Raw genomic sequence first — 25,053 nt, 5'->3', positions numbered from 1 at the left:
GCACTATTCCACATATAGGCTAGCCAGGGAGGCAGGACAAGAAGTAACAGATGGAAACTAATCATGGAGAGAACCAAACTAGAACTAAGGAGAAATTTCCTGGCAGAACAATTAATCAGTGAAATGACTTGCCTCCAGAAGTTGGGGGTGCTCCAAGACTGGAGGTCTTTAAGAAGAGATTGGACTCCTGATTTGTTATTTGGTTGGCATGCATATTTATTGTATGATAAGAAGGTGGATAATGTGTTTAAGATACATATTTTAAGGTATGCTCTGTTGCGAGTTTGGAAAAAAGTATAGACATAAGTTAAATTATAAGATACCAATTTGGGCAATACCTAAACATGCAATAGAAAATACAAATGTGGGATTTAAACATGATGAGACTACATATAAGGAAATCTTAAGTTTAGAAAGGAATGTATGGCAATTAAAGCCATATAATATTTTAAAAGAAGAAAAGATTGTACAAACTTGGTTTCAACATGGGCAATTACAGGCAAGATGGAAAGAGGACCAGAAAGGTGGTTTCTCGATGATTGATGAAAATTTGGTAAAACAAATTAGAGATCAAGGTCAAGCACATATAAAAAGGATATATAATGCATTGATAGAAATTGATTCAGAAATGGAACTTGTTAAAGATTGTATGATAAAGTGGGCCTAGAATTTTCAAGAAGTTATAACAATGGACACTTGGGAAAAGTTTTGGGTTAGAAATGTAAAATTTACACAGGCCCAAAATTTAAGAGAGAATTTTTATAAAATGTTTTATAGGTGGTAGACCCTAAAAAATTAGCAAGTATGTATCCGAACTGCCAGCCCAAATGTTGGAGATGTGGCTGTGAGGATGCAACATATTTTCATATATGGTGGACTTGTAAAAAGGTTAAAGCTTTTTGGATTAAAATTTGGTGGAATATGCAAAAGATATTTAAGAAAATATCTATCTCCGCATTTGTTTTTATTGGGTATTGTTACAGATACTACTGTTATAGATACAAAGTTGATGTTGAATTTAATTACGGCAGCAAGACTTTTAGTAGCACAATATTGGAAGAAGGAAGAACTGCCGACTATAAAAGAGTGGACTTTGAAAGTTTCTAACTTGGCGGAAATGGCAAAGATTTCAGCATATTTGAAAGATCAATCGCAACAGAGATACATTGTGGAATGGAGAAGATGGATTGAATATATTCAGAATAAATATGGGACTAAAAAGTATCATTTAGCATTTGAATAAGTAGCGGATTTTTATGACGTATAATTAGTTAGTAGTTATTTTATTAATATTTTGACTATGGAGAGTTAAAGTGTGATAGAATTTAATGTTTTATTATTGTTGTTAGCATATTTTAGATTATGCTTGTTTGTATTATTATACCCTGTATTCAGCTCTGGGAAGTCGGGGAGGGGAGAGGGGAGGGTAGGGGGGGTTGGGGAGAGGGGAGGGGGAGGAGGGGTTTTTTTGTATTGAAAAATGTATTGTAAAACTTTTTAATAAAAAAAGAAGAAGAGATTGGACAACCATTTGTCTGAAATGGTATGGGATTTCCTGCTTGAACAGGAGGTTGGAGTAGAAGACCTCCAAGGTCCCTTCCAACTCTGTTATTCTCTTACTCTGTTATTTTATAAATAACTAAAGACCACAAAAATATCCAACGTATATACTCCTATTTTTCCCACAACAACAACTCTGAGAGTGAGTGGCCCAAAGTCACCCAGCTGGCTTTCATGGCTAAGGCAGCACTTGAACTCATGAGCTGCCATTTTCTAGCCTAGTGCCTGAACCACTAGATCAAACTGGCTCTTATGTATTTGGTTTGTTTTAACTGCCGCCTGTTAAAGTTAACTAGGATCTAACAATCATAGTTCAATAATGTTCAATAATAATAATAATAATAGGCAGTGCTTTTTTTGTAAAAGAAAAAGGCGCCAGAACTCACACGTCATACAACCTGCCTTGCCTACCCTACAAGGTTCCATCCAAAAAAGGTGCCGGAACTCCGTTCTGAGCGTTCTATGACAAAAAAAGCCCTGATAATAGGTATTTTCTTGCTTGCATGAAGGAACAATAGGAAGAAACAGTCTGCCCTAGTATGCAGACTTAATGGGCTTTTGTTTGCAGCAATTTTGAGCTTTTTTTTAGATGTTGACACCTTCTTTCCTTGATACTAATATATCATTTTCCTCTCCACAAAATTTGATTTTTTTCTTAATATGCTAATGGAATTATTGTTTCATTTTAGATTTATCTGAAACAATAGTAATCTGTGAGATCCTAATAAACAGATTCAAGTATACTTCCTGTCTGTCCCCTAGCTTCTACTTACTATAATCTATTACAAGAGTACATATTGTCCACCATGAAAGGTCAGGTTTTTTTTGATAATGGCAATGTGTAAATGTGATTATTAAATAAACATATACCTAGATGATAACCTATTGTACCCAAGGGTGTATGCAATGTAACAGCACTTGTCACCAGGACAAAGCCTTTCAAATACTGAACAAGATCAGATGTGTTAAGGGCACTAATAAAATGTAAAATCCTTCACATCCACAGATGGCTAATCACTGGCTACCACCTGTGGCATCTCTTGTATAGTCTGTGGTTTCAATTTTAAATACTACTGTATAAAGTCAGCTGATCCTAATAGACATATCAATTTACCACTTTGCTAAAATTCTAATGAACCTGCAGATGTACATTACAGAACACAAAAGAAACCATTTGACTTCCATGAATTATCTGTTGTCATTCATAGGTTGAAATTGCAAATGATAAGCATTTATGTGTATGTGTGTTTTAAACATTTTTTCCTTGTTTTTATAGTTTTTAACCAGGTCTGTGGATATACAGGAACATGGAACTTTGCATAGCCAAAACTGGGGGAAAATGCCCAGCAATTAAGATTATGTCAACAGGTAAGTTGAGTTATTAATGGACTTCTAACTTTCTAGAGTCAAAATTTCACATCTTTCTCAGCTTAAACCCATCTCAGTTGTTGTGTGGAAATAGAAGGAAAGAGCCCTAAGACTTTGGGCTGTGAGGAGGAGGAGAAGGAGGAGAAAAATACATTATTACTATTTGGAAGAAATACTATTTAGATACAGCTAAAACATTCCAGTGCAGAGACACTGCATTGTGACAATAAAGGTAACATAGGAGCGTGGAGGTTGAATCTTCAGAAAGGCTGAATAAAGAAAAATGTATGCCTTTGAATTGTGGTGGTGGAGGAAATTGTTGCATATATCTGCAATAAGAACAGATCATTCAGTTCCAGCTGAAGAAAACAAAGACTGCTTACTGGAAGCATTAATAATGAGGCTAGAGCTTTGATATTTTTGGACACATAAAGAAACATTGGAGAAGATCCTTTGAAAATTTAAAGACAATCAAAACAGAGGCCAAGAGGCCATAGGCTGGCTACATTCTATCTCTGATGACCCTCAATTGAAGTTACAAATAGTAATTTTTCAAATTACAAAACAGTTAAATAGCCAGTACTGGAGAGATGATGTCAGTGAGTCAGAAGCAACTAAAGCAGGGGTGTCAAACTCGCAACATCACATGACGTGTCGCAAGGTATCGTGACTTTTTTGCCATTGCCAGCAATGGGGCGGGTGCAGTTTTGCTATGATGCATCCGGCCCACGGGCCGGCAGTTTGACACCCCTGAAATAAAGGATAAGAAAAATACACCGACATTGATACTGTTTGTAAAACAGATGGAATTCTTTTAACGCTCTTATTTTTCCCCATCATCCATAATACTTTAGACACAGTTTTTAACCATGTTATTTTGCTAACCACTAAAAGTGGTTCATTTACTTCACTGTTACTTATTTTCCACTTCTTAAATGGTGAAAACTCTTTGCTTAAATCGGCATCTAACAGATTTTCACATTGCATTATGTTTAGCTTCTGGTATTAATCTTATTGCTATGCATGGATTCTTCAACAGTAAATCTTATTTGCATTAGCTGCCTAAAGGTCCCAGAACCTTTTGATGAGAGAATGGATTCAGCAGAACCACTGCTAATCAAAATATTGAATATAAGAAACATACAATTTAAAATCACTTTCCTACCTGTAAGTAGGCCTAAAGTATACAAATTGCTATGGGTCTGTTAAGAAAAGAAAAGCTTCCAATATGTAAATGAGTGAAATAAGTTATTCACTTTTTAAATGTGACAGAAAAGAAATAAACAAACTTTTTTGCTGACTTCCATATTTGCTTGGGGCACATTAGCACTACAAGAGATACTTCAGAGAAAATTGTTAAGAAAAATTCAGACCTCAAATGATTTTACTTATTTAATTAATGCTCATTAACTTGGATAATAATCTGCATGTTAAAAATAACATATATCCGAACATTGTGTTTGTATGTGAATATAGACACACACACATCTCACTTGACCAAGAAAATAAAGCATTCAAATGAGCACTATAAACCTGACACTTCGACATATTCACTCCATTTTTCATGAACCACAGCTATTGCTTTAATTCTTTAGAGATCAAATCTGCTTCCCAAATAATCTTCATAGGAGATGATTTCCAATGCACTTGGAAAAAAATATGAAAAGATAATGAATCAGGAAATGGCCCCATTGCTCTAATAAAACTTGTTCTCACTTCAAGGGGGATATTTTTTTTCAATAAAGGCCATTATCTATGTAGGGGAATTCTTACATTGCTACTCAAAAATCTGACTTGGAAATGTCCCTGTGTACATGAGGAACTTTGAAAGAAAAGAGAGAGAATTAAATTTTCATATTGCAGCATAGAATCCACTCAAACAGCTATCCTTTGAATACATTCATGCTTAATATTTCTCCATAAAATTGAATTTATTTCCTTGTTCTGAAGCACTGTTATTCAAAAATCTAACTTGGAAGGTTCCCTGTGTACATGAGGAACTAAATCTTTTCATTTCAACTTTGTTTTTTAACTCTACTTCTAGTACTGTGATATACAAATAGAATGTGTATCTATGCTTTTTAAAATGTATTTATGAGATTAAAAGTACTGTAGATCGAAAACCACAGACAAAAGATTCCTATAACCTTAAAACACACCTTAGGAAATATGAAAGACTGTTAGGCCAGGATATGCTGTTTATTGATGCCAAAGCCAAGATTATGAACAATGAATGTCAGGAAGTACAACACACATTGCTCTATATCTTTAACCATATTGTTCACAGATAACTCTACGTCAGAAGATTGTAGCCACAGTTTCTGGGTCTAGTTAATAGATTACCTTCTTCTAAGGAAAAAAAGTTATTAATTATATAACAATAATTAAAATGGTTTTATGAATCATGCTATGAGCAAAAGCAGATGTATGAAACAAATTGACAATGAAATATGTTGCATGTTTAATAATAAGTCATAAAGGCAACAAAATACAGAAAAGAGAAGAAGGCAGATAAATAGAAGGAAGAGACTAGAAGTTGGAATTCAATCCTAATCAACTCAACCCTGGTCAGAATGTAACATCTGTACCCTGCCAATGTGAAAAAGCTCATATTTCAACTTTTCCTATACTGTTTGCTTTCATAACAAGAACAAGTGACTTCGATGACATTAAATTAACCTTAGGAAGCTTAAGTCCAAAATTAATAATTTCATACGGGCAGACTTTGAAAGAAAAGAGAGAGAGAATTAAATTTCGATATCACAGCATACCAGTCAAACAGCTATTCTTTGAATACATTCATGTTTAATATTTCTCCATAAAATTAAATTTCTTTCTTTGTTCTGAAGCAATATCAAAAAACCGACACAGTGATGGGATGGATGGGGGAGGGGCGGCAATAAACTAGATCTAGATAGATAGAATGTTGATATAGTCTAGGTCAGGGGTAGGTAACCTTGGCTCTTTTATGACTCATGGACGTCAACTCCCAGAATTCCTGAGTCAGCATAGCTGAAAAAGATAGAAACAGATCGATCCATCCATCCCTAAACGTGACACGTCATAGATCCTTTGATAAAGAGAAGTTTAACCAAAAAAGATGGATTGATTAACTCATCTTGCACAATGTACAAATAGAAGAGGGGTTGTTTTCATTTTATCCTCATTTGATGCACATCTCACAATACAACTTTAAAATAGCATCCTCTTAAGATCTTTGCTAAATAATGAGCATAGATTCCACAGGCATCATCATTTCTCTTTCAGAGAGAGATGGAAACCTAACTCAACCAAAGTAATTATCAGCTGCTGCTTCCACAATAGGGAGACAAGATAATAACTTAATTAGCATATTCAATCATTCCACCTCTTTCCATTTTTCCACCATTGACCAAGGCCGAGACAAAATGAGAACTAAGGAAATAGTAACTACTATAGTTATATACTAAGTATTGATGGTTATTACTCCTGAATAAAAACAATTCAAAAGCCAAGGGATAGAGATGTATGGTGTGCCTGTCTGTTTGTCTGTGTGTCTGTAAGAAACAATTGAAGGGAAAAAAAGAGCAGGAAATTGATAGTAACACCAGTGCTCTGTAATATCCCCACTTTTCTCAATGCCATTAAAGACCAGTCTCAAATACAATACCATCAATTAGATTTAACAGAAAAACGGAGTGCAGCACACTGATTTCAATGAAACATGTTGCCTAACAACTCCACAGAAGAGTATATAAGTCATTAATCTTTCATGCACAAGATATGCCTATCCAATCATAAATTAAACTGAATATTTATTATTAATGTCTTCTCATTTTCCTAATTCTAAAATTAAGCAAATTTTTTAAACTTAATTTGGGAATGGTTTCTGCGAATTAAATCTTCATTCAAAACATTGCTCTCCCCCCCCCCCGGCAATGAATGCAGTAATAGAAATAGTTGAGGACTGAAAAACAATGTGAATTCTGTTACCTAGACAATGTGAATGACTGCTGGCTACCTAAAGCTTTCTAGTAGCACCCTTTTTCTTTTTTTGAATGAAGGAATTTATAGTTACAGCCTTAATGTCTTTTAATTAAAGGAGATTTGTGTTAATATATTTGATTCTTGTATAATTATATATTTATTTTTATTTATTTTAATTCCATTTATATCCCGCCCTTCTCCGAAGACTCAGGGCGGCTTACAAACTTAGCAGTACCCTTCATTCTATGTATATGCCTGCTTATTAGGGCTTTCACACAACCCCCAAGCGGCATTATTACAAAGTCAGCTTAATTACTCCCAACAATCTGGGTCCTCATTTTACCTACCTCGGAAGGATGGAAGGCTGAGTCAACCTTGAGCCTGGTGGGATGCGAACCTGCACTAATTGCAGGCAGCTGGTGTTACTTAAGGAGGCATTAGCCCACTACTCCACCAAGGCTCTGTTGGCACTTTCTGGCACTTTGATACTGCATTAGGAGGCAGTGGTGATGGTCCCTTCTCAAGAAGCCTGTTCTGGACCCGGAGATTTTGAACAACTATCGTCCGGTCTCCAACCTTCGCTTTTTGGTGAAGGTTGTTGAGAGTGTGGTGGCGCATCAGCTTCCTCTGTTCCTGGAGGAAACTGATTATCTTGACCCATACCAATCGGGCTTCAGGCCCGGGTACAGCACGGAGACAGCATTGGTCGCACTGGTGAATGATCTCTGGTGGGCTTGGGACAGGAGATGTTCCTCTGTCCTACTCCTATTAGACCTCTCAGCGGCTTTTGATACAATCGACCATGGTATCCTACTGCAGCATCTCAGGGGGCTGGGAGTGGGAGGCACTGTTTTACAGTGGTTCTCCTCCTATCTCCTGGGCCGTTCGCAGTTGGTGTTGGTGGGAGGGCAGAGGTCCGCCCCATGGTCTCTCGTTTGTGGAGTCCCTCAGGGGTCGGTCCTCTCTCCCCTCTATATGAAGCTGCTGGGTGAGCTCATTCGTGGTTTCGGGGTGGGGTATCATCAGTATGCTGATGATACCCAACTTTTTGTTTCCACCCCAAACCAACCCAGTGATGACGTCGATGTGATGTCCCATTGCCTGGAGGCGGTCCAGGTTTGGATGGGGAGAAACAGGCTTCGTCTCAATCCTGCCAAGACTGAGTGGCTGTACATACCGGCATCTTGGGTTAACCGGTTTGTTCCATTGTTAATGATGGGGGATGAGATGTTACCCCCCGTTGATAGGGCTCGCAACTTGGGCATCCTCCTGGATTCATGGCTCGGTTTTGAAGATCATATAGGAGCCGTGGCCAGGGGGGCTTTTGCCCAGGTTCGCCTGGTGCGCCAGTTGCGACCCTATCTGGACCGAGATGCCCTACGCACAGTCACCCATTTGCTCGTGACCTCCCGGCTAGACTACTGCAACGCTCTCTACGTGGGGCTGCCCTTGAGGACCACTCAGAGGCTTCAGCTGGTGCAGAATGCAGCCGCGCAAGTTGTGATGGGAGTTCCCTGATACTCCCATGTGACACCTCTTCTCCGCGAGCTGCATTGGCTTCCGGTTGCCCTCCGGGTGAGATTCAAGGTGCTGGTGATGACCTATAAAGCCCTAAATGGCTTGGGTCCAGATTATCTGAGGGAACACCTGCTGCCGACATTAACTCCCCATCGTCATGTGCGCTCCCACAGGGAGGGCCTTCTTAGGGTACTGCCGGTGAAGGATTGCTGGCGGGTGACTCCCAGAGAGAGGGCCTTCTCTGTGGGTGCGCCTGCCCTTTGGAACCAACTTCCTATGGAACTTAGGACTGCCCCCGACCTCCGGACCTAAAAACTCGGCTCTTTGAGCTGTCTGGCCAAGACTGAGGGGTTTTTAATTGGGTTTTAAAGTTTTAACTTTTGGGCTTAAATTTAATTAATTGTTTTAAATTTATTTTAACTTTTGTATTGTATGGTTTTAATTGCCCTGTAAACCGCCCTGAGTCCTATGGGAATAGGGCGGTATATAAGGCAAATAAATAAATAAATAAATTAGGGAAATCAGAACTACTTGAAACCTTTTCAAGGGACTTAAATTCAAATTTAATAAAATTAAAATACGCATCAATCAATTTCTTTTCTAATTCATTTAAGTTTCATTTTGTACATCCCCAAAGCAAACAGTAATTAATACCTATATCTCAGAGATACCGATACATACTTTTAAAATATATTATTATTAAATATTATTTTAGAAAGCATTAGGCCACGCTATGTTTTTAAGAGACAAAATTATTCTATATCTTGAATAAATCTTTTCCTAAAAGAGAAATTCCTAGTGGATCTGCAAAAATGGCTCTTTCTATGATTGCTGTATTTATTCTGTTACTTATTTTTCATCTACCAACCTTAAGCGCAATAGCTACTATGATAAAAGGCAAGCAGTAATAAAGCTAAGATCTTCAGTCACTGCCCCCTATTTTCCAGCTCTTATGCCATTCATGTAACTAAAAGAGCAAATTAAAAATGAGGAATATAAATGAGCACTCATTCACAAGCACCCCCATCCCCACCCCAACTACAAGACAAAAATATATATACAAAATTCTCCAAGTATGGTAATAAATATAGTGTGTGCTTCCAAAAGACAAATACATAATCTAGTGCCATACCTTTTTAAAAATTCCATGTACTCTGTATGCTTGATAAGGCCAGTCCTCATCATGATTGTTTGGAAACATTGTCGATCAATAGCCCAAAGTTTCACATTTACGAGAGCTGGAAAAAAAATAGCAAGTGGAATTTTGATTAGCATATTTTTATTTAAGAAAAAACTTTGTGAATTGCAGAACCAATTGCAAAACCAAATGAAAACACTTTGTGAACTGCAAAACCAAAGAGAAAACCTGAATGTTATTTTTTGCTTTTTTTGGTTTTCAAACCAAGAAAAGATAAACAAAATATATCGGGTAATTAATATTATGGTCTTGTTCATTAATTCCTCACTGTAATTTGATTTAAATAAATTCCTCTAAAATTGGAGGCAATTTTCTGGAGAAGTCAAGCATTAAAAAAAAGATAGGAATATAATTTTCTTAATGAATGCCCAAAATCAATCACTTCTCATTAATCCCTTAAGCACTCTCTTATGTCTTCAAGTGTTCAAATAATGCTGGCTTAGTTTTTTTTTTAAAAAAAATGCAGTCCCCCAAAGTGGTCTTGTACCTTCATTGAAAAAAATACTTACAAGATTGTCTAAATCACAACCTATGGGAAATAATGTGTGTTCCAGTGGGATACTTTTATATAAATGAAAGGAGTAAATCAAAGGAAAAGTTTCAGCTTATTTTCACCAGCCATGTCGCCTTACAATGGTGTTTCCCAACCTTAGCAATGTTATGATGTGTGGACTTCAACTTCAGGAATTCCTGCATGCTCGCTGGGGAATTCTGGGAGTTGAAATCTACACATCTTAGAATTGTCAAGATTGGGAAACACTGTTCTAGAAACCTATGACTAAACTAGGAATAGTATCATTTGCTTAAATGCAACGGAAATGTTGTTTTAAGACAGTAATGGGGGGACACTGAATATAAACAAGATTGTTCAGAGATTAAACTATATTCAAAAATCCTCATGACTGAAATCAGTTATAAGACTGGAGTGCTTCTTGGTCAAGCACTGGGGAAAGTGAGGCAGGAGGTGACGTTGGGCCTGTCATTCTCTGTCATTTACATCCTAACTCACATCGTTGTTAGAGCAAAGTGTCATCTTGAACTCTTGAAAAACAGGTGAGCTATGACACAAATAGATAATACGACACCAAGCTGGCAGGAATAGCCAACACTCCAGAAGACAGACTTAAGATACAGGAGGATCTGGACAGACTTGAACATTGGGCGCTACCTAATGAAATGAAATTCAAGGGTGAAAAAAGTAAGGTTGTACATTTAGGCAAGAAAAACCAAATGTACAGGTATAGGATAGGGGGTATCTTGCTCAATAGTAGTAACTGTAAGAGGGATCTCAGAGTCCTAGTGGACAATCACTTAAATATGAGCCAGCAGTGTGCTGCAGCTGCCAAAAAAGCCAACACAGTGCTAAGCTGCATTAACAGAGAAATAGAATCAAGATCATGTGAAGTATTAATAACACTTTACAATGCCTTGGTAAGGCCACACCTGGAATACTGCATCCAGTTTTGGTCACCACAATGTAAAAAAGATGTTGAGACTCTGGAAAGAGTATAGAGAAGAGCAACAAAGATGATTAGAGGTCATGCTCCAACACTGGAATTGGGTATGTCTAGTTTAATGAAGAGAAGGATGAGGGGTGACATGATAGCAGTCTTCCAATATCTCAGGGGCTGCCCCAAAGAAGAGGGAGTCAAGCTGTTCTCCAAAGCATCTGAAGGCAGGACAAGAAGCAACGGATGGAAGCTAATCAAGGAGAGAAGCCAGCTAGAACTAAGGAGAAATTTCCTGACAGTGAGAACAATCAACCAGTGGAACAACCTGCCTCCAGAAGTTGTGAATGCTCCAACACTGGAAGTTTTTAAGAAGAGACTGGACAGCCATTTGTCTGAAATGGTATAGGGTTTCCTGCCTGAGCAGGGGGTTGGACTAGATGACCTCCAAGGTCCCTTCCGACTTTACTATTATGATGATTATGAATTATACTAGAAAAATATTGAAAAACTTAGATGTATGCAAAGCAAACCCAAGAATTTTAGAATTAAATTATGCTTCATACTTTTCAGCATCGTTTCCAGCTGATTCTTGTTTTTATTTCCTCTAAAGTGGCCTCATGATGCTGATTGGAGGTCCAAAATCCCCCTTCCAGCTGCTTATTTTCTCAAATTCATCTCCCTACACACAGGGAAGATGTGGGGGGAGGGGGGGAATCCAAATCTTCCAAGTTTGGGATATTTACTTATAAGGAAAAACTACTAGGTTGGTATATAATTGGTGAAATATAACACATTGTAAGCATCAGTATGTTTAATGGAAGGTATTACTTCTTTTATAAATGAAAATAGGATTGCAACCTTAGGCAGCAAACCTATGCATGCATATTACAAACAAAGTTCAATTTAATTTAACACACTTTCATTTTGAATAAGTATAGACAGAATTAGATTATAGTATTACTATCCGATTGCATACCTATAGAGAGAATGATTTCACTGAGTCTCATGGGGCTTATTGGGCAGGTTAATGCATATCAGTTTGCAACCGTAAAATCAGGGACGAACAATTCATTAAATCAGAAAAGAAGGAAAGAATGCCCAATTTTGATTTTTCTCTTGAAGAAACAATTCTTCTACCAAATTGTGGAGTCTGCTCCACATGCTTTCACCTATCAGATGCACCAGTATGCTTTATATAATAAGGAAAATTAGGCTAGGGTCTTTACTATTCCTAAGAATATTATACTGCTCAAAAAAATAAAGGGAACACAAGATAAGACATCCTACTATTAAATACAGTACATTGTGTTGTTTAAGAGCCTTGGTGGAGCAGTGGGCTAATGCCTCCTTAAGTAATACCAGCTGCCTGCAATTAGTGCAGGTTCGAGTCCCACCAGGCTCAAGGTTGACTCAGCCTTCCATCCTTCCGAGGTAGGTAAAATGAGGACCCAGATTGTTGGGGGCAATAAGCTGATTTTGTAAAAATGCCACTGGGGGAGGCGAAAGCCCTAATAAGCAGGCATATACATAGAATGAAGGCTATTGCTAAGCACATTGATTTGTGCTTCTTAGATTGTAAGCCGCCCTGAGTCTTCGGAGAAGGGCGGGATATAAATGGGATTTTTTTTAAAAAAGTGCTCCCTTTATTTTTTTGAGCAGTATATTTTTATCATAATCATTTCCATCAGCATTATTACCATTTTATAAAACCGTAGTAAGACCACACCTGGAATACTTGCATCCACTTTTGGTCACCACATTACAAAAAAGATGCTGAAACTTTGGAAAAAGTACAAAGAAGAGCGACTAAGATGATTAAAAGCCCGGAGACTAAAACATATGAAGAACGATTGCAGGAACTGGGTATGGCTAGCTTAGAGAAAAGAAGGACTTGCGGGGATATGACAGCAGTATTCCAAGTATTTGAGAGGCTACCACAAAGTAGAGCGTCAACTTATTTTCCAAAGCACCAGAAGGCAAGTCAAGAAACAGTGGAAAAAAGAAACAAGGAAACTAATGAAGGAGAGAAGCAACCTGGAATTAAGGAGAAGCTTCCTAAAAGTGGGAACAATTAACCAGGGAAAGAGTTTGCCTTCAGAAGTTGTGGGTGCTTCATCACTGGAGGTTTTTAAGAAGGGACTGGACAGTCACTTGTCTGAAATGGAATAGGCTCTCTTGCTAGAGCAGGGGGTTGGACTATCAGACCTCCAAGGTCCCTTCCAGCTCTATTCTGATTGATTGATTAATTCATCATCATCATCATCATCATCATCATCATCATCTCACTCCTTACAAAAAAAATAGCTCATGCATCAGAAATGGGAGAAGGGTAGACAGAAGAAGGAATTTTTCAAAACTATGAATAGACACAGCATGAGAGATTTAAAAAAAAAGCTAAACATTCCAGTGATTTCATGTGCAATTGGTAAACTGTCTGCATTAGCTGTTTTGATTGCCATTTATCTTTTCAAGCCGGGATTTTCAGTGGCCTGAATGAATTCATCAGCAGATGCATGATGCTGCATAGCAAGTGCTCTGAGTGACATGCAAGATGACCAAAGGAATACAGAATGAATTGAGGATGTGTGGTGTCATGAGTTTAAAGTGGGCTTAAATAATCACTTAGACGTCTGCCAATGGAATTTGTTATGTTGTTTCACCTACTTCTTTTTTCCTAATTCTCTAAATGAATCCATATGTTTTGTATCACCTTTTTCTTAAAAAAAACACCTTAATGCATTCTTTAATAAATCACCTTCGGTTTGGGTAGAAGACAGATTATCTATATATTATCTATACAGTACCTATATACATACATTTACATCCTAAATGGAAATGTAATCCTAACATTTTCATAGCTCTGAGGTCATCAACAAAGGAAGATTTTTACCAGATAATTTGGGATAATTTTTAATTTGGATTTAACAACCGAACAGAATCCAAAACTAAAAGTAAGATTCCAAATTACATTTTTTCCGAAGCAGGTGTTTTAATACAATGTGAGGAAGACCATTTGCAAGCAGAACTAGCAAATCTATAGCTTTATGTATTACACTCATTTTTCCATACAAAAAATGATAATCTAATCATAAAAATGGTGATTTGATCAGCTAAATTTTAAAACTATCCACACATTAATAAAGTGTATGCGTGCCCTGGCTAATTCTAAATCTGTTGTCCTTGAAGTCTTTCTAGAGCATTTAGAGTTTAATTATAAATATGTCTTAGATTGCAGGGAAGAACATATGCTGGCTGGTGGACAGCATATGCAAAGGAAACAAGGAATCAGTAGAAAGCCATCTTCCTTTCATTTATTCCCCCCAGGAGAAGTGCCACTGAATTTCAATATCATGATGGCTCTTCTACTAAAGAAACAGTTCTAGATTTAATTGCCATTAATGGAACCATTACTCCAAACTCTTCATAGCACCTCAATAATTACATCTATGGGTATCCGTAAGCAAAAGCTTCCGAGTTTAAAATGCATATTCTATTTGTACTTTGCCAGACAGAAATATACATGACAATAGAGAGGTGAGTATTAGCAGCTTATCAGTCAGGCTTTACTACGAAACTAGACTTTACACAACAGAAATGCTAATGGGTATAGTAACAAGTACAGGAAAGGAGATGTTTAAACCACAATAACACTAAATGCATTTATAGATATGGGTGTGATGAGAGAAGTGGATACTGAACATTAACTCTCCTTTGCTGTCCTCCATCAATGGATCTTAGAACACATATTTCAAGTTTTCATGGCATTTTTTTTCTTCATTACAATTATACAGATCAAAGTAGTCAGGAATAGTTTTTCCTTGCTGTTCAGACAAAAGTAGGCAGTGAATTTGCCACAGTACCTTCAAAGGGGTGTGCTTGAGAACTCGTAAATGAAAATAGGCATTTATAAATTTATAATTTACAAATGTATAAATGTGAATCACTAGGGTACCCGTATTAGATATAAAAGACTAAAATGTTTAGAAAGTAAATGTTACTTCCTACAGTATGATTCATGTGCAACTTGTCAATGCTTTTGAAGATACTATTTATCTCCAAAAAACGAAGTGGAAGAAGGCAGAACGATAACTCACAATCACTCATCCTTCCTTGATCAGTAAAAGTGCCTCAAAATATGACTTCCTACTCTCTCCCAATCATAAAATGCATCTCAGAGGGTCACTGCTCTATGATGCCTTCTGGGCTGACATCTGTTTTATCATGTCATTCACAAAAAACCTCAGGGAATACTTTCAAATGTGCTTTCTGCCCAAAACAAGCCACCTGCTTTTTTTGTATAACCATATGTCATTACGGCTCATCTACAGAGTCCTTATTAAAGACAGATTAAATCATCTCGTACTGTAGTCTATCATGTCTAATGATTATGAGAGCTATGTGATCATTCAGAAGAAGCATTAAAATAGCCAGATCCTCAAAAAGGTTCAATGAGTCTTCCTTGGGGGCTTTCCCCCAGTTATCCTCGTTGATTGTGTGAATACACCTACAACAACTTGTTAAATAACTGATCAGCTACCCTTCAAGACATTCAAAGATGGGAAGGCATTCAAAGACAGATGCTTCAACACTTTTAGGAGAAACTTTCAATAAATCTGCCCCCCTGCTACCCATGTGTCCTGAAATCAAATGAACCCATGACTAAAGTAAGGAAGCTTATAACAAATTATGAGTATAAATTATGTTTCAGATATTTTAGCCATTGTTGTTGTTGTTAGCTGCAAAGTCATGTCTGATCCATCGTGACCCCATGGACAACGTTCCTCCAAGCCTTCCTGTCCTCTACCTTCTTCTGGAGTCCATTTAAGCTCACGCCTACTCCATCTAGCCACCTCATTCTCTGTCATCCCCTTCTTCTCTTGCCCTCAATCTTTCCCAGCATTAGGCTCTTCTCCAGTGAGTCCTTCCTTCTCATTAGGTGGCCAAAGTATTTGAGTTTTAGCTTCAGGATCTGGCCTTCTAAAGAGCAGTCAGGGTTTGAATGCCTTGCACTCCAAGGGACTCGCGGGAGTCTTCTCCAGCACCATAGTTCAAAGGCCTCAATTCTTTGGTGCTCAGCCTTTCTTATGGTCCAACTTTCACAGCCATACATTGCAACTGGGAAGACCACAGCCTTGGCTATACACACTTTTGTTGGCAGGGTGATGTCTCTGCTTTTTAGTGTGCTGTCTAGATTTGCCATGGCTTTCCTCCCCAGGAGCAAGGGTCTTCTCTGCATCTGCAGAGAAGGGCTATTTCTACATAAATCCTAGGAAAGCTAATGTCAGCACAAAATGTGTCATTTCTTTATGGAAGAAATAAAGTAAAAATACAGTAAATCCAATGTCACTGTAAAAGTAAATCGCCATTTTTTTCTTGGTAAGATCTTCTTCATAAAAGCAACACCAGGAAAACGAACAAAACCTGCTAATTTCTTTACTGTTATATTGCTGCTAATAATTAGAAAGAACAATTACATTAGCAATGTAAATAGTGCTGAGATATATTGTTTTATAATTACTTTCCTCATTAAACATTAGTCCATTTTGTATCCACTTAATGTATCACCTTTAGAAAACACAAGAAAAACTTGCTTATCTTTCTTTACAGCAGGAAGTTACATCTTCTTGAGCAAATGGCAGAAAACCTTTCCACCTATAAATAGGGAATATCCTCAATTTCTTCTGAATATTGTGGGATCTATTTCAGCGTCATCTGACTATAACATATAAATGCAAAGATAGAATTTTTTTTAAAATAGTCTGTCATCTCATGTCTTTATTCTAAGCTATATAAAAGGAATGCTTTAGTACAGGCGTCAGCAACCTGTGGAACCGGTTCCCTCACAAAAGAAAAAACTGGGAGCAACAAAAAATGTGTGCACATGCGTGCATGCGCAGAACAGGGTTTGACTGAAGAGTGGAGCCAAGGCGAGATATGCACCTACCCTGCATATTTGAATTGATTGGTTGAACTTTTTTAGTCCAACTTTTTTTGGGGGGGACTGCACATGGCAGAGGACTGGGAGCCGCAAGAGATGGTTGAAAGAGCCGCATGCGGCTCTGGAGCCGTGGGTTGCATACCTGTGCTTTAGTAAAAATAATGACATGTCATGGATTGGATCAAGGTTTAAAAATAATTAAACTCAGGCCTTTCACTGAAAACAGTGAAGTTAGATTAACTTTAGTTCTACCAGTTTCAACAAACCTACTCCATTTATAAATATTTTGATTCAGTCCTTGTTGATAGATATGATAAATAAAAAAATAGCAGAAATAGGATTTGTTAAGATTTGTTAAGTGGAAACAAGTGAAAATTAAATCCAGATAAGACAGGTGTCTGGGGTCAATAGGAATCTGGATTTGGAGACTTTCCTTAGCCTGTTTTAGATGGGATTGCAGGGCTAATTGCAGCTGGAAAGTGTTCCTTAACCCTCAGCTATCACTAGATTGGCAGATGTCAGCTGTGACAAGAAGCGTATTTATATATCATCGTATCTGTGGCCTATATCTAGAGGACAAACTCTATCAATGAATGTTCTGGTGGAATCAAAGCAATCCAAATCATAGCTAAATCAAAGAAAATGGTCACCCAAAGAACAGCAGGATAGAGAATCTAAGCAGAGTTGTTGGAAAGTTTCTCTTAATCCACCAAAACAATCACAGATATAGAAAACATAGAATAGTAGGATTGGAAGGGACCTTGGAGGTCTCCTAGCTTAAGCCCCTGCTCAAACAAGAGACCCTATATTAAATTATTGTCCAGTCTCTTCTTGAAAGCCTCCACTAAAGGAGCACCCACAGTTTCCTAAAATAAGCCATTCTATTGATTAATTTTTCTCACTCTCAGGAATCTTTCTTTAATGATCTTCAACTCATTACTTCTTGTCCTGCCCTCATGTGCTTTGGAGGGTAGGCAGATCCCTCTTCTCTGTGCAGCCCCTCCAGTACTGGAAGACTGCTATCATATCAGCCCTTGTCCTTCTCTTAATTAGACTAGACCAGGGGTAGGCAACCTCGGCTCTTTTATGACTCATGGACTTCAACTCCCAGAATTCCTGAGTCAGCATAGACTCAGGAATTCTGGGAGTTGAAGTCCATGAGTCATAAAAGAGCCGAGGTTGCCTACCCCTGGACTAGACACACCTAGTTCTCTGAGTCATTCATTAGCCTTAGCCTTCCAACGCCTGATCATCATTGTTGCTCTTCTCTGCACTCTTTCTACACCACCACCCCTTCCCCCCCCATGAGATATATTTTCCCTGTTTCCATAAGATCCCTAATCATGCATCCAGGGTAAATGCAAATCCATACCATCTGTGCAGCCATCCTAATTTTGCAATAGAGGTAAAAATGTGTGTGTGTGAGGGGGGATCTATGTATTCTATATATTTTGCAGATGCAGTTAACTGCACATCACCAGTACGTCTCTCAATTAGTTGTTAATTTGCAATTGGAATCTACCAAAGGGAAGATGATGCATCAATCATGCTGATAGTTTCAGAAATGAATAGACTGGGAAGTTATTTCATTCATTCAGGGGGTTGTACAGTGCTGTGGATTTCAAAGCAATATAGCACCTTTGAATCTAAACCACTGTGCAGCCCTAAACATTATGCTGCAACTAATGAACTAGGATTTTAGGCTATTTCTTTTAAATTTTAAAACATGTTCTTTGTGATATTACCTCAATAGGTAGACTGATATAAGGAGAGTGATTAGTGAAGCACACTCCCTGGGAAAATATACTTAGGCAAGCATGAAGCCATGTGGAAACCATTTAAATACTGGGAAATTTCCATTTACAATCCAACTCTGCTGGATACTTCAATTCATGAATAATAACAGCATAAAAGAGCTATGGCATAGCTTCCTTACTGTTCAGAAAGTTACAATAACCCATTCTTTTTATTATTATTCCAATACCTTTTTTTAAAAAAAAGCAGTGAAAAGAAAACCACCTACTTAGATGTGCAGACCATGAAATCACAAAAAGAAAGGGTATCCAATGGATAAGGGCATCGTTTTGTTGCAATTATATTATGCATAATAGTGCTTGACATTTTTGAATACAAAGTTTATTGCAAGGCCTAAATAGGTTCCCCAGACTTACAGTCACCATTTTCTCATCTCATTCTGTCTTTATGATAATATTCTAAACAATGCACAGCCTTAATAGAATGACCAATGGAATATGCCTGATTTTAGAGAACCGTATTAGCTATGATAGCTTAAGCAAGAAACACTGACTTACCCCTGAATATCATTAATACAGTAAAGAATGGTTTAAAAGAAAACCAACTCTATGAAAGGACCCAAAGAAATTACAGTTCATTTAAAAATGTGCAGTTCTTGCAAATTATCATTTGAAAAGGCATTAAAAACTAGCAGAGTGTTATAGTTTAGAATTTGAAACCAGAATTAAAATTTCAACTATGACAGACGTTGATTTCTTTTAATAAATGTTTGGGACTTATGTTTCTAAGAGAGAAAAATCAATGAAAGCACTTTTGGCTTAGAGATGCTGTACTATAAGACGACATTAGGTTTAAAGAATGGATATGTATTACATTTATAATGCTTATTTAATTATTTCTGAAATTATTATGAAATATAATCATGAAATATTATGAAGTATATGAAATAATTTATTTCATACTTACTAAAACTAAGGCAACTTTTTCAGATACAGTATGTGTGTTATAATTAGAGTAATAGCTTAAGGATAGAATCATCAGATTTATTTACCTAAATAATTAGTTGTAAAAAGAATATAAGATACTTTTTACTTCTATCCCAATGCTCCTATTTTTGTTAATTTTCAACTCCCCCATTCTATTTTCCATATAGCCACAAGACATCAAGATCAACTTGAGGACCCAGATTGTTGGGGGCAATAAGCTGACTTTGTAATAATGCCGCTTGGGGGGGGGGCGAAGGCCCTAATAAGCAGGCATATACATAGAATGAAGGCTATTGCTAAGCATATTGATTTGTGCTTAGATTGTAAGCCGCCCTGAGTCTTCGGAGAAGGGTGGGATATAAATGGGATTAAAAAAAAACCTCATTAAATTGTTTATTCTGGCTTATTTTATATGAATTTTTTTTTAAATTTGTAACAATTAAATTTGCCCCTTTAGGGAGTGTGTATCTAGTCAATATATAGACAAATGTTCTAATCTGCACAAAAATGCTTGACAAATAAATGGAACTTGTTGGAGAGGAGGGAATCTTAGAATTATCTGCAACCAATAGTTACAGATTGTCAGAACAATGTCACTGAGTAGGATTTTTGTTTTGTTTTGCTTTATGTCTTTATTTCTGTTTCATGTTTTATGTCAGAGGTCTCCAACCTTGGCAACTTTAGGACTTGTGGACTTCAACTCCCAGAATTCCCCAGCCAGGCTCCAAGGTTGGAGACCCCTGTTTTATAGGATGTAGCATCTTTCCTTCATTACAAAAAAGGCTGTAATTGCCAAGTCTGTATGTGATTAAGATTGCCTGGAGAATACAATTTCAAATCCAGCTGATAGAATCTACCGTTATTACCATTTCCTTCCTGCAAGCATACTTCCTGGTGATGAAAAAGCTAGGAGACCCATGCTGAGTCCCACAAAGGGCCTATAATCTTGATTTTCCTCTCTTACTCTCTCCATCCAATTTGAATCCTGTTATGAATAACAACTGCAGAAAACAAGGAACAAATGTGAACAAAGCAGCCTTGTATTTCATTTTCTTTCCCTGCTTAAAAAAACACTATTGAAATGTACAGTTATTATCAATGCATACATTTTACTGTACAGCTGAATAAGCAACAATTATACTGTAATGTATTGGGCCTTTTACTTGAACTGTTTTCACGTGTCTTTGAATGCTGCTTGAGATTGCTTAATTAGGGTGTCTGTGTAACGGTCGCTGGCTGCTCAGACATGCAGTCTCCAAGACGATCATTGGTTGGCTCTGCGGCGGGAATAGGTTCCTTCAAACCTATTGGCTGCCGCCTAGTGGCCAACCATATAAGTAGCTGTGTAGAAACCTCTGTTATCAGTTCTGTTCCTGTTACTTCAATAAAGCAATGTTCCTGTTTGAACCCTCTCATCTCGCCTCCTGCTTCCAAAAAACCCACTACACAATATATACAGTAAGAAAAGGTATGATGCAATGAAGGAAGGGTTGGTGAAGATGACAGATATAGCATAGATTGTTTCTATTTCAATCCACTTTATTTATTTTTGAGATCCGTCCTTTAATTTCTACCGAATCAGAATCAAAACTGAGCTGGAAGGGACCTTGGAAGTCTTCTAATCAGCTGGATTTGGTAGGTTCCTTCAAACCTATTGGCTGCCGCCTAGTGGCCAACCATATAAGTAGCTGCGTAGAAACCTCTGTTATCAGTTCTGTTCCTGTTACTTCAATAAAGCAATGTTCCTGTTTGAACCCTCTGATCCTATACCATTTCAGACAAGTGGATGTCCAGTCTCTTCTTAAAAACCTCCACTGATGAAGCACCCACATTGTCTAAAGGCAAGTGTTCCACTGGTTAATTGTTCTCCCTGTTAGGAAGTTTCTCCTTAATTCCAGGTTGCTTCTCTCCTTGATTAGTTTCTATCCACTGTTTCTTGTCCTGTGGTGCTTTGGAAAATAAGATGACCTCCTCTTCTTTGTGGCAGCCCCTCAAATACTGGAATACTGTTATCATGTCACCCTAGTCCTTTCTTTTCTCTAGACTAGCCAAACCCAAATCCTGCAACCATTCTTCATGTTTCACTGATTCACCTAAAAATTTAAACAGTCATTTTCACGTTCATTGAAATAATGCATTGTCTGATTTTTCCCAGCCCTAATTCGTCGGTTGGTTTTATTTATTTATTTTATTAGATTTATATACTGCCCTTTCCCGAAGGACTCAGGGCGGTTTACAGGGTATTAAAACAACCAGTACAAAAGTTAAAAACAAATTAAAAAAGATTAAATCATCCCTAAAATTAAAAACCCCAGTTAAAAATTCTCAGCCTGGGCCGGAGAGCTCAAAGAGCCAGGTCTTCAGGTCCCGGCGAAATGTGTGAAGGTCGGGGGCAGTCCTAAGCTCCACGGGCAGCTGGTTCCAGAGGGCAGGCGCACCCACATAGAAGGCCCTTCCCCTGGGTGTTATCCGCCGACACTCTTTTACCGGTGGCACCCTGAGAAGACCCTCCCTGTGGGAGTGCACTGGACGAAGGGAGCTTGATGCTGGCACCAGGTGTTCCCTCAGATATCCCAGACCCAAGCCATTTAGGGCTTTATAGGTCATCACCAGCACCTTGAATCTCAACCGGAGGGCAACCGGGAGCCAATGCAGCTCGCGGAGTAGAGGTGTTACATGGGAGTATCGGGAAACCCCCATCACAACTCGCGCGGCCGCATTCTGCACCAGCTGAAGCCTCCGAGTGGTCCTCAAGGGCAGCCCCATGTAGAGAGCATTGCAGTAGTCTAAACGGGAGGTCACGAGCGCATGAGTGACTGTGCGTAGGGCATCTCGGTCCAGATAGGGTTGCAACTGGCGCACCAGGAGAACCTGGGCAAAAGCCCCCCTGGTCACAGCTCCTATATGGTCTTCAAAATTGAGTCGTGAATCCAGGAGGATGCCCAAGTTGCGAGCCCTTGCAGTAGTCTAGACGGGAGGTCATGAGCGCATGAGTGACTGTGCGTAGGGCGAACCTGGGCAAAAGCCCCCATGGTCACGGCTCCTATATGATCTTCAAAATTGAGCCGTGAATCCAGGAGAACGCCCAAGTTGCGAGCCCTATCAACGGGGGGGGGTAACACCTCACCCCCCATCATTAAAGGTGGAATAATCTGGTTAACCCAAGATGCCAACATGCACAGCCACTCAGTCTTGGCAGGATTGAGAAGAAGCCTGTTTCTCCCCATCCAGACCTGAACCGCCTCCAGGCAACGGGACATCATGGCGAGGGCATCGCTGGGTTGGTGAAAAACAGTTGGGTATCATTAGCGTACTGATGATACCCCACCCCGAAACCACAAATGATCTCACCCAGCAGCTTCATGTAGATGTTAAACAGGAGGGGAGAGAGAACTGACCCCTGAGGAACTCCATAAGCGAGAGGCCTCGGGGTGGATCTCTGCCCTCCAGTCAACACCGACTGCGAGCGGCCCAGGAGATAGGAGGAGAGCCACCGTAAAATGGTGCCTGCCACTCCCAACCCCCTGAGACGCCGCAGAAGGATACCATGGTCGATGGTATTGAAAGCTGCTGAGAGATCTAATAGGACTAGGACAGAGGAGCAACCCCTGTCCCGAGCCCGCCAGAGATCATTCACCAGCGTGACCAATGCTGTCTCTGTGCTGTGCCTGGGCCTGAAACCCGATTGGTACGGGTCGAGATAATCAGTTTCCTCCAGGAACAGAGGAAGCTGATGCGCCACCACACTCTCAACAACCTGAACTTCTTTCCAGTTTCATTTAATCTTATTAACCTCTCATGAAATAATTTGACCCATTTTGCTTTAAGCAACTATCCACCTGTTCTCTTTTCTTTTGCTCTTTGTATTCCTTCTCCTACCTTATGTCTTGCACACTAGATTTTTCAGATAAAAACTTCTGCTCCGTATTCCATTCCTATATATCTTCTAATACTACTCCCAGCACAGATCTGGATACTTCAAACTAATTTCATAAAACTTTAACTTCAGCTGTTTCTCATCTGATGATGTTTTTGATTCATTGACATATCCCTGCTTTCAATTTTTCTCTAAAGGAATCATAAAATGCAGCTTATTTCATCACATTTGAGACCCTTGGTTCTGGATCACTGAGAAAACATCTTTTTTCTCTGTAATTTCCCCTCCACACTCATTGTGGTCCTTTGTGTGGTACAGAAACATTTTTCAAGGGTTATCCTGGCATCATTAAAACCCTTTTAAGTGATGAGAGTTGTAACTCAGTTATAATGTAGAAGTTATTTATCATTTCTATTCTATGTAGTCATTGTAAACTGCTGTGAGACCATAGAAATCAGCAGAATAAATAATTAACAACAAATGAACAAGCTTCTGTTTTGATTTAAAAATCACCAATACAACAGAAGTCTGTTTTGCTGTTATACCCTAAGGAAAAAAATACCAAATCTTTGCAGAAGAGGCTTCAGCTGGTGCAGAATGCGGCTGCACGGGTAGTGATGGGAGCACCCTGATACTCCCATATTACACCCCTCCTGCGTGAGCTGCATTGGTTACCGGTTGCCCTCCAGGTGAGATTTAAGGTGCTGGTACTTACCTTTAAAGCCCTACATGGCTTAGGACCGGGATACTTGCAGGATCATCTGCTGCCAGGAACGAATTCCCATCGCCCAGTACGCTCACACAGAGAAGGCCTCCTCAGGGTACCGTCGGCTAGACAATGTCGGCTGGCGACCCCCAGGGGGAGGGCCTTCTCTGTGGGAGCACCAGCCCTGTGGAACCAGCTCTCCCCTGAGCTTCGGATGGCCCAAGATCTCCAGTCGTTTCGCTGCGGCCTCAAAACACTCCTTTTCCACCTGGCTGACATGGACTGACAGGGATTTTAATTATGTTTTTGATTTTTAACTCTAATTTTTAATTAATTTTAATTTTAATTTTAATTTATTGTACAGAGGCCTTTAATTTTAATTTTATCTTAACTTCTGTATTTATTATATGTTATTGTTGTTAGCCGCCCTGAGTCCTTCTAGAGATAGGGCGGCATATAAGTCCCAATAATAAATAAATAAATAAATAAATAAATAAACAAACAAACAAACAAACAAACAAACAAACAAACACTGGTCTAGACAGCTCTCTAATCCCATCTTAAAGATACCTCAGTAACCATGCCTTCATTGTACCTATATAATCACAGCTGACCCAAAATGTTTGAACAGGGCTTTACTTCATATTTATTTATTTATTTATTTATTTATTTATTTATTTATTTATTTATTTGTTTTTATAAACCGCCCTTCTCCCGAGGGACTCGTGGC

At 38.6% G+C, this 25,053-nt stretch overlaps 1 protein-coding gene across 2 annotated transcripts in view; it reads right to left on the bottom strand.

The window, feature by feature from the left end:
- PRKG1 (protein kinase cGMP-dependent 1) overlaps positions 1–25,053 on the bottom strand; it is a gene marked incomplete at both ends in the record, with an annotated part of 850,316 nt that overhangs the window by 235,715 nt on the left and 589,548 nt on the right. For both annotated transcript variants that reach the window (XM_083364786.1, XM_083364785.1), the window contains one exon: positions 9,545–9,650. In XM_083364786.1, the coding sequence (XP_083220912.1) occupies positions 9,545–9,650 (106 nt within the window). The remainder of the gene's footprint in view (positions 1–9,544; positions 9,651–25,053) is intronic.

Source organism: Vipera ursinii (assembly GCF_947247035.1).
Source record: "Vipera ursinii genome assembly, chromosome: 5".
Taxonomy (NCBI): Eukaryota; Metazoa; Chordata; class Lepidosauria; order Squamata; family Viperidae; genus Vipera; species Vipera ursinii.
This window is presented reverse-complemented; position numbering and strand designations above follow the sequence as displayed.